Source organism: Galeopterus variegatus, unplaced genomic scaffold (assembly GCF_000696425.1).
Source record: "Galeopterus variegatus unplaced genomic scaffold, G_variegatus-3.0.2 Scaffold3969, whole genome shotgun sequence".
In the NCBI taxonomy this organism is placed as follows: domain Eukaryota; kingdom Metazoa; phylum Chordata; class Mammalia; order Dermoptera; family Cynocephalidae; genus Galeopterus; species Galeopterus variegatus.
In genome coordinates, this window is record NW_007730080.1 from 127,391 (window position 1) to 137,164 (window position 9,774).

General features: G+C 39.8%; 1 protein-coding gene across 1 annotated transcript in view; it reads left to right on the forward strand.

Annotated features, from left to right (window-relative positions):
• The window catches only part of DNAJC3 (DnaJ (Hsp40) homolog, subfamily C, member 3), a 72,089-nt gene extending 62,989 nt beyond the window's left edge, over positions 1 to 9,100 (forward strand). The window contains exons 10-12 of the mRNA XM_008586379.1: positions 4,464 to 4,596; positions 5,439 to 5,587; positions 7,521 to 9,100. Of these exons, the coding sequence (XP_008584601.1) occupies positions 4,464 to 4,596; positions 5,439 to 5,587; positions 7,521 to 7,678 (440 nt within the window). The 3' untranslated portion in view covers positions 7,679 to 9,100. The remainder of the gene's footprint in view (positions 1 to 4,463; positions 4,597 to 5,438; positions 5,588 to 7,520) is intronic.
• Positions 9,101 to 9,774: the final 674 nt, after the last annotated feature.

The following is a 9,774-nucleotide window of genomic DNA, read 5'->3' on the forward strand; positions in this document are numbered from 1 at the left end:
ATTTTTATTTGTATTATTTTTAATCATTATAGTGTTATTTTTAATTGTTATATTCCCCCCAAATATTTTCAGTCAGTGGTTGGTTGAATCATGGATGTGGGACCTGCAGATATGAAGGGCCGACAGTATAGATTTATTTTTCGTTTCAGGAAAGTTTTCTTTGATTTAATCTGAAGTGTTTTGTTGTCTTTGGCTGGTTTGGTTTTCCATATACAAGTTATACATGAGTTATAATTCTAGACTTTTTTAGCTCTCTATTTCCATTTCATGTTGTTAGGTCCTTAATTTTTTCCTGTTTCTTCTCCCTTGTGCTCCTTCTCATTTTACCTTTACTTTTCTATGATAGTTTTGATTTATTCTTATTTTTCCTAGAGTTTGGATTGCTCACATTTTTATCTCTCCCTTGTTGCCTCACAGTCTCTTTCCTGAGTTCTTATTCTGGCTTTATGATTATCCTTAGTGGAAGTGATTGGATTAAATTTTTATAATTCATGCTCAAATGTTTGCTCAGAATTTTCATGTATTCTTTGGCTGTTTTTCTCATGCATGCTCGTCAGATAAGTTTTGGTGTTCTTTTCCTGTCTTAATTTAAAAAATATCTTTGAAGTGATGCTGTGCCAGTTTTTAAAGTTTATTACTCATCATAAAATGAGTTGCATTACCCTGCCCTAGCTATTTGTGGGGAAATGCCTGAGTGTGTTTGTGTGTGTGTATGTGAGGGAGTGTTGGGGCCAGGGAAACCTCTACTTAACAATTGCAATACTCTCTGCTTCACTGTTTCCACATGTTCTGCTTCCTGTAGCCCTGCTCTCTCTGCTTCTCTGAACCAAACCATGTCTGGGAGGTCATCTGCTGCCAGCCCTGCTCACCCTTGTGCCCACTTCCTTTATACACCTGAGGGGTATATCTTTCATACTTCAGGGTGAGCCCCTCACCTCCAGGGAGCATATAGTTGCTGCTGTTTTCTGAGGTCCGCCCAGGGCTGTTTTGTTATTCTCTCTCATTGTATTCTCCTCTTTATCTCTTCCTTGTCCCCATAAGGCTCTGCTTTATCTCCCCTATGTCTGCTGTAGATTTCATGGTTCTCAGAATATGCAAAGGATGCACTACTGCGAGGCCATCCTCACAGAAAGTGTGTTTTGCTGGCATTTTCTGTGATCTTTTACCATTGGGCTTTCTCACTGTTTGCTTTCCCCCCTCATCTTGGATTCATGGCTGATAGCAGCTTTTAGCAGCCCTTATATAGTTTCTTTGAATCATTTTGCTGAAAATGGAGTTTGTAGACTTCCCCAGCCTGTTTATCTTGTTTCCTTTGTATGATATCAGGGAGGAAAACTTAGGTGTTTCACGGGACACGTTTATATTGAAGGTCTGATGCACTCTTGCCTCTCAAAGTTTCCTATTGAGAACAGACATTAGGGGAATAGAGTGGGAGCCCTGAGGAAGCTGTTGTAGAGACTCGGGTATGTTGATGGTGGCCGGCTTGGCAGTGGTGACTGGAGAAATGGTGAGAAAAGTGGGTCAACTGTGGCTGCACTTATATTTGAAGGGAAGGCGATGTAGGACTTGCTGACGGTGGGGGACGGTGGAGTCGCTGGTGGCTGTGTGTCTGTCAGACGCTTCTCTGTATTGCGGAGCTGAGGGCAGGCTTTAAGTAGGGAGGGCCTGTTCGCACGGAGGCATCCAGTTGATGGAGGCATCCAGTTTGCCCAGTTGCAGAAACGAGCAGCACTTGACTCATTTTACTTATCAGGTGGAATCCTTTGGTATGTTTAACTTCTGGGTGGGATGGCCTGGGTTTTTTTTTTTGTTTTTGTTCCAAGTCTGTGGTGAGGGTCTTGCTGCCTGTGTGCTCTGTTCTTCTTCTCTGCCTGGTCCCAGCAGCCACAGCAGGGGCTTTCTACATGCATAGCTTTCACTCTGCCTTGGGCCCCAGTTGAGGTTAATGCTGCAGCCTGTTAGCTGCTGCATAGACAAGGGCCTGCCCAGCCATTCCTTAGATGGTCTTCTTACAAACTATTCCGATGACTGTCTTACAGCTGCTTCTGCCTTCTATACTGAGAATCCTTGGCCAAAAACCATGGCTTCCAAATTTGCTAGGACTTCTTTCTAGTGTGTTTGGATGTGGTTCTCTCTACTTAGGTTTATTTATCATTAATATGATCCCACTTGCTTTCTCTTCCAGAAACTTATCAGATCTGGTCAGCCTTGTTTTCAGTACTGCCATGTTTACATCATTTTTTATGGTGTCATTTTCATGGAGAAGGGCCAGCACACTCCTGTGCTTACTGCTTGCCAGTTGGGCTGCTTGTTTGCATTGCTACTTAAGAATGTGAGGAGAATATGGAAGAAAAACCATTTCAGATGGATAAGATTTTTTAGATTCAGAGGTTAGAAAATGAATTGGCTAATATGTAATATGATACTCTTCATCCAGAGCCATAATCTTTCTGTCTTATTCTACTTTTCACAGTTGCTCAGGTATGGTTATGGGATAAATATAATAGGTGTGACTTACTTTTTTTTGAAGATTCCCCCTCTGAGTGTGGAATCTGAGAAAATATAATTTAAAATGATCTATCTAGTTTACGTCCATGGGAAGTCTTATATCATCCATATTTATGCTTCTAGTTAGTTACTGGTTACTGCCTGCAATCATGTGAATAAAGGAAACAACCCGTAATTTTACATTTATTCTTATATTGGGAAAAATGTATGTACCTTAAATTTTAATAAAAATATCATATAGAAGACTGCTTTGGGGAGATACTCTGAACATTTAAGAATGAAAACATGTTTTAAACGTAGAGTTTGCATAAGTAGCAAAATTGTGTATATTGAAACATTCTCACCGTGTGTTCCTTCAAGATATATTTCCTTACTAGGCTGCGATATTAAGTGCTATGGGTGTTATCTATAAAGTTAAACCTCACTACTATTTTGATGGTGTCATTTGTGTACTAGGTTGGAAGTATTTTATGATATCCCTGTGGGTTGGGTCATAGTAATGTTTAATGTTTCATATTAATATTTAATATTAATGCATGAGGTGGGAATTAGACTATTAGGATAAAAGCTTGAAGGGTTTGTCCTCCCTACTCCCCAAGGGCCAAAGTTGGTGCTGGTTCATTTTTCTGTGTAGTGCAGGCTAGCTAAATTTGTTGGACTTACTGTAATCTCTTTCTCATTTTAATCTGCCCAAGGTGCCTTGTTACACTTCTTTCATGATTAGTTGTTGCCAAGATGAGTGTTCAGGCATGTTATCAAGAGAAATAAATGTCTTTTCCCACAGGGAAATGCATTTCCATAAAAACTAGGATTTGATCCCAACAATCCATTATTTGAGTTGTCTGAGAAAAATTTGTATCGGGGCTCCCAAGATCGCCCCGATCTTGTGATTTGGTAGGAGGACATAAAGGACTCAGCAAATAGTTGTATTCGGGGCTAAGATTTATTCCAGTGAAAGTACACAAAGCAAAGTCAGCACAAGGGGCAAAATCTGGAGGAAATCAGTCAGTAGATTCCAAGAGCCTTCTCCCTGTGATGTCATACAGGACAATCTTAATTTTTCAAGCAACAAGAAATTCCACCACACAGATGAAGTGCCTTCTACCAGGGAATCTTGTTTAGAGATCCAGAGTTTTTATTGGGGGCTGGTCACTGGGCTTCCTGTTCCTAGCTCATACCAGAATACCAGACCTCCTAGAAGGAAAGAGAATGTTTAGCATAAAACCGTTTGTACAGTTCAGGCATAGTGAGCCATTCTTATCAGGGAATGTTGGGAACACTTGTGAAATCCAATTTCCCAAACAGCAGCGAGGGGTAACAGTTTCAGGCAGCCCTGCTACATTGACTCTTTCCCACATGTTATTAGATATCCAGATGCCTTGTATTTTCTAAATATTTAAAATAATCTAAAATAATAGCTGTAATGTGGATTGTCATCAGACTTTCCATACAAGGGCTGTATGTGTTTTTGTGTTTTGATTGACACTTTAAAAAACTCAGGTTTGTAATAGTTTATGTTGAAACCAGTGGCTGGCAGTCATTCTGATTGCTGATGGACGGTTCCTCCAGCTCCCTTTCTAATCTCTTAATTCTTCTGAACTGTCCACCCATAGCTGATCATGCAGATTTTCTTTGCCACTTTCTTACTTTCCTATGTAACAATCACTTCAGTCTTACTGATGGTAAGATTGTTCTGTATGAAGTGCTGATATTAAAATACCTTGAAGGTGTGGAGAGATAATGTGGGAGGGTGGGCAAATAAACAAACAGCAGTGAATTTTGTTGAATGGAGTAATAAGCTACCTAAATTCAGCCTTGCTTATTAAGGTGATGGCAGTAATGGAGAAATAGTGAAGGGGTTGGGGATGATGGCTTTAATATCAATTTTGCAGGATAAATAAAGGCAACAAATTACAATTCCCCTTAACAGTATTGTCTTAACTATATTCTGACAGCTATTCAAGATTATGAAACTGCCCAGGAACACAATGAAAATGATCAACAGATACGGGAAGGTCTAGAGAAAGCACAAAGGCTATTGAAACAATCACAGAAACGGGATTATTATAAAATCTTAGGAGTAAAAAGGTAAATTAATTTAAAATTTGCATTGCTATTTTTCTCTCCCTGAGTCATTTCCTTTATTTATATATTTTCAGGCACATAGCTTAAATGCTAACAATCTTTAACATCATAAAGCTATTTTGAATATTTTACAGGCAAATTTCTTTGATAGCAACCAGTACTGCAGTGACAGAGAATTAGTAGTTGGTGAAAAAGATATGACACTAAAGCATGAATAGATATTAGGCCTAGATTTTTAAAGAAGGGTGAAGAGGTAGGAGCGAGCTTTCTTCTGGTGGGAATGGGGAAAAGAAAAAAAATCTTCTCTATGCCTAAAAATAAAGTAGTGCTTTTAGAATTAACTTGAAAGCACTGGGAGGTATACATTTACTCAGTATGTGCTTTGAAGTAAGACCCACCTTTCCTGACCATGGGAACCATCAGTCTTTTGATCAAAAGTCTGAAACTTTGTTCTTACTAAGTAAGCTAATGGAGAAGCAAAATTGAAAGTGGAGTTCAAAGAGTCAAAGTATCTTTTTAATGCCAAAAATTGAATCATGGTAGCTTGGAAATTCGAAAAGTTAAATTCATCTGTTATTCTTTATAAAAATGGAAAGTTGTGAAGATCAGGAGTATTTACTTTATTCCCAATAAGATTCTAATCTTAGTATACAAGTGTCTAAAGAAGGCTGACCCATTTTAATGATCATCCAGAACTGTACGATCTTTAGACTATGATACCACTGGAGTTATGTTATTAGGAACCAGGTTGTAAATTGCCAGTGGGATCTTAATTGGCTCTTCTAATTTTTATGGCAGTGTTGGACATTTAACTAATGGTTGTTAATTTATTTACTACCCCTCAGAAATGCCAAAAAGCAGGAAATCATTAAAGCATACCGAAAATTGGCAATGCAGTGGCACCCAGATAACTTCCAGAATGAAGAAGAAAAGAAAAAAGCTGAGAAAAAGTTCATTGACATAGCAGCTGCTAAAGAAGTACTCTCTGATCCAGGTATTGTTTGCCTTTAACATCTGTCTGTGTGGAGTGGGTGAGTTACTAGTTATTATTCCTTTGACCCATCTTAGAGGCAGTGTCAGAAGCTGAGGGTGGGGCACTGTTGGGAAAATAGAATAGTTTGGTTAGGCCCTCACCTCAGGTCCGGTTGGGTGTGGTTCAGCATTCATTGTAAGGAAATTGTGTGTGTGTGTGTGGAGGAGAGAGAGGGAGAGGGGGAGAGAGGGAGAGAGACATGCATGAGAGGAACCCAGCCTGGCATATGAAGGGTTTGCGACCCCGTCTGTGAATGGGCTTGACCCGAGCTCCAGACCCAGCCCTCGTGCAACAATCGGCCCAGTTGGTGCAGGATTACAGGCAGGTAAAAGAGCCTGACAAGTGACGTGGTCACCTAGCTTTACAATTGGCGTCATTGAGCTAGACAACTGGCACTATGAGGATTCCAGACAGCAGTCTTAGCAGACCACCACGATTGGTGTAGTTGAACGGGATTACGCCACAGGCACATAGTGGGTTCGCCCTCTGGGTCTGTGTAGACAGTGAGAGTCCATGCTGTGAGGGCTGATGACTGGTCCTCAGCAATGCAGTCTTGTAAGTCCAGTTTTATGTCTTCCCTTGTGTGATTCTGGGAACTCTCATGCATAGTACAGCAGAAAGACCATCAAATGTGGAATCAGAAGGCTTGAGTTTGAATCTTTTTTCTACTTGAACAAGTTCCTAGAACTACCACAACACAGGCATCTGTTAGGTTCCTTCCAGCATCAGAGGTCAATGATGAATTCTCTACTAACCTTAACCAGCATGCCAGGCTGGATTGTACAGGGTGCAGAAAGAGCGGATAGTTCGCTCAGGGCCTGCTGTGCCCCCATGAGTGTGTTCACCAACAAATCTTGCCCTAAACCATATATGATCATTAGATTTACTCGTTGATTTATGTGTTCTTTTGTCATACACTAATATGGCCTGGAAAGTAAGAGGGAGACAGGCTAAGAATTGAGGTAATATTGGTTAATGCTTTGCCATTTCCAGAGGGAATACCTGATACTTTTTTTGTGACCTTCTATGTCAGTGGGAGCAGAAGATCTGAATTGAGCTAGACAAACTCAACAAAAAGAGAGGAAATCAGGTTTTGTGCCACTTGGCAAAGCTTTTTTGAGCCTCTACTTTATTCTATGGAGTTGAAGTTAAATGATCTTTTGTTCTCAAGTATTTATAATCCAGTAAGGAAGACAAAAATGTACTGCACTTATTAAGTAGTGTAGGATGCATACCATCCTGTTATTCAGCAAATATTGAGTGTTTACAGCATCCCTTGAATGGTTTGATCCTCTTAGTCTCTGCAGGGGTGGGGCGGCTCCACCAGACTGAGAGGAATCTTCTTAGCGGAGGGGGACTCGAGCTGAGCTTTAAAGTATCAGAGACCAACCAAGGGCATGGGGCTGTGACAGAGGGATGCATGCACCAAGAAAAGAGGGCTCCTCATTGTTCCCTTCTCCCGTGTGTCTGCATTGGTCTTTTTCTGCCTGGGGCTGAGAGAGGCACAGCAGTGGGGGCACCAGTCACATGGTAGGGAAAGATGAGCCTCCTGGCTGTTTAATCAGAAGAGCATGGCATTCTGAGGTCAAATTCTCTGGAACTATTTTTTCCAAATAATTTTTTGGGTATTTACCAAGCTTGGGTAACTTCTTCTGAGGTGAGATTTAGGGGGCCTGAATGTCAATGAATAGCTGTTTACAACCCTGAACCTCATCCCCTTCTCTGTGACTGGTATTCTTCTAGTCTGTTTCTTCTGGGTGGTAATGGGAGAGCCTGGATTGAGTATCAGACACAACTGTTTTGATAACCAAAAAGTAATTCTCCAAGCCTACCCCCCCCTCCCCCCCATACCTTAATTATTAGCCGGGTCTTAATTTGCTGATTTCTTTTCTAGAAATGAGGAAGAAGTTTGACGACGGAGAAGATCCCTTGGATGCAGAGAGCCAACAAGGAGGTGGTGGCAACCCTTTCCACAGAAGCTGGAACTCATGGCAAGGGTTCAATCCCTTCAGCTCAGGCGGACCGTTCAGATTTAAATTCCACTTCAATTAAACCGACTTTTTCTGCTCTTCTTAATTTTTTTAAAGATTAAAAACAAAGAAACCTTGTTTCAGGATCCTAATGAAAAAAATTTTCAAATCTTTCAGTTTGTCCACAACCAAAGAGTTGTTTTAATAGGAAAAAATCTGTGCTTATTCATTTTAGACTTAAGGTTGATGGGTTTGCAAGGGCAGGGGGGCAAGGAATGGTTGTACTGCTGACAAAGCAGCCTGTACGCATTTTATGAAGGTCTGCAAGAAGTGGTCTGAGGTGTGCTCACCTTGGAAGTGCTCACATATTCTCTATCTTAATACACTGAAGAGATTTTTCTCTTCACAGCCTTGGATAGTAAGTCAGTGCCTACGTGTGTGAGGAGGAGCTGTAATCTTCATAAGAATGGGATGTATTTCAGTATTCTTAAAGTATGAACATACTGAGCTGTATGTCGGTAGGGACAACTATGCTTAGATTTTGAGTCTTGTCACTTGTGAATGTCTGTAAATCACTGAGCCTCCTTTAGTGTGCATGCGTTTACACCTCTCTGCTAGCGCCGAAGTGGCTGACACCGAAAAGCGCACAGAGTCCATCTTTTAGGAACCTGCCGTCAAATGGTAGTCGATATATCCAGGTTTAGACTTTGGATGGATGTTAACCATATACCTATATTTTTTTTGTTCAGTACTAAGAAGAAAACTAAAAACCACTTAATTTGAATTTAATCATAAAAACCTATGAGCCCTTGTGTTTAATATTAAGTGCAACAAATTAACCAAAAGTAGTATGTAAAAGAGGTTCAGATAATATAGCACTGGTATTATTTAAAATATTGCTGAAGTGCAGATTGAAATACTTTTTAAACAACTGAAGTTTTGAGTTGTTACACAGAATTTCCTGTAACAGGATTGGCTTAGAGACGTAAAGTTGCTCAGTCAACATAAGCAAATGCAGAATGCCATATTTCCCACTTTTAACAAATACAGTGCAGTAGCTTCTTTCTCTTCTTTTTTACATCCAGACCTGACCCTCTGGCTGTAGTGACTCTCAGGTGGCAATGTCTGCTGGTGTGAAACAGTAATCTGCCCCTCCTGCACCTGAGGCTTCTAGATGTTCTCCTGCCTAGATGATGATACAGGCTTGCAAATCTAGACAGCTCTGGCTATATTCCCACTATCACTTCATTTAATAAGACAGCATCTCCTCTTGAGATACCTTACCTTTTAAGAAGGTAACTAAGAAATGAACTATTCTTTGTAAACTGGATAATTTTTGCCCTAAAAAGAGTGTTACTTTAATTAAGAACAATGAGTATTTATAGAACTATTGATGCTGCATTTGAAAATCTAAGATAATTACTTTAGATACACATTATTACCTTTATTCTGGAAAGGTTTTGCCTGAAAGCATTTTAAGCATTAAATGGTCTAATATATTGTTTTTATGAAATCAAGCATTTGAGTTTGTTGTGGGGAGCATCCTGACCATGAACGTCTGTAACAGCCAAGCACAAATTGTTTTCTTCCACAGTCATATCCTGAAAAATACATGGAAAATTTTTTTTTTTTTTTTTACTGAGACAAAAAATCACATAGTTGAGCAAAACACTTAAGTGCTTTTTGCATCTAGTTAGGAGATAATTCATTTTCAAAATTAGTGAAACTTTCAGCTTTCATTTTGTTTTAATATCTCAAAATTCAAGCCAATGTAAAAATAATTTCCAAGGTAAGTTCAATTTTGCATATTTGTTAATCTTGGTAATCTCATTACTTCACTAGTTATATCAGCAACTTCTTTTTTCAATCTGGTCCTTTGTATATGATGTTACTGTTACCCTTTGAAATATAGTGATGGCCTCTACCTACTTTCAAAAGTAAGAATTTTCACACAGAATCCGAACAAAGGAAATATCAAGTCATTTGCCCTTTTGGAGGAGAGGATGAAAAGTGGCCAACAACAAGGACGCAGAGAGTGCTTGGGACGGCTGAGGAGTGGGCCTAGTTGCCTACCGACCCAGAGGCTTGTTTGCATTTTTATTTTCTCCACTTGTAACAACCATAATTTCTGTTCCTGAAGTCTTACCGTGGATTTAATTTAGTCATCTTAACAGAAAT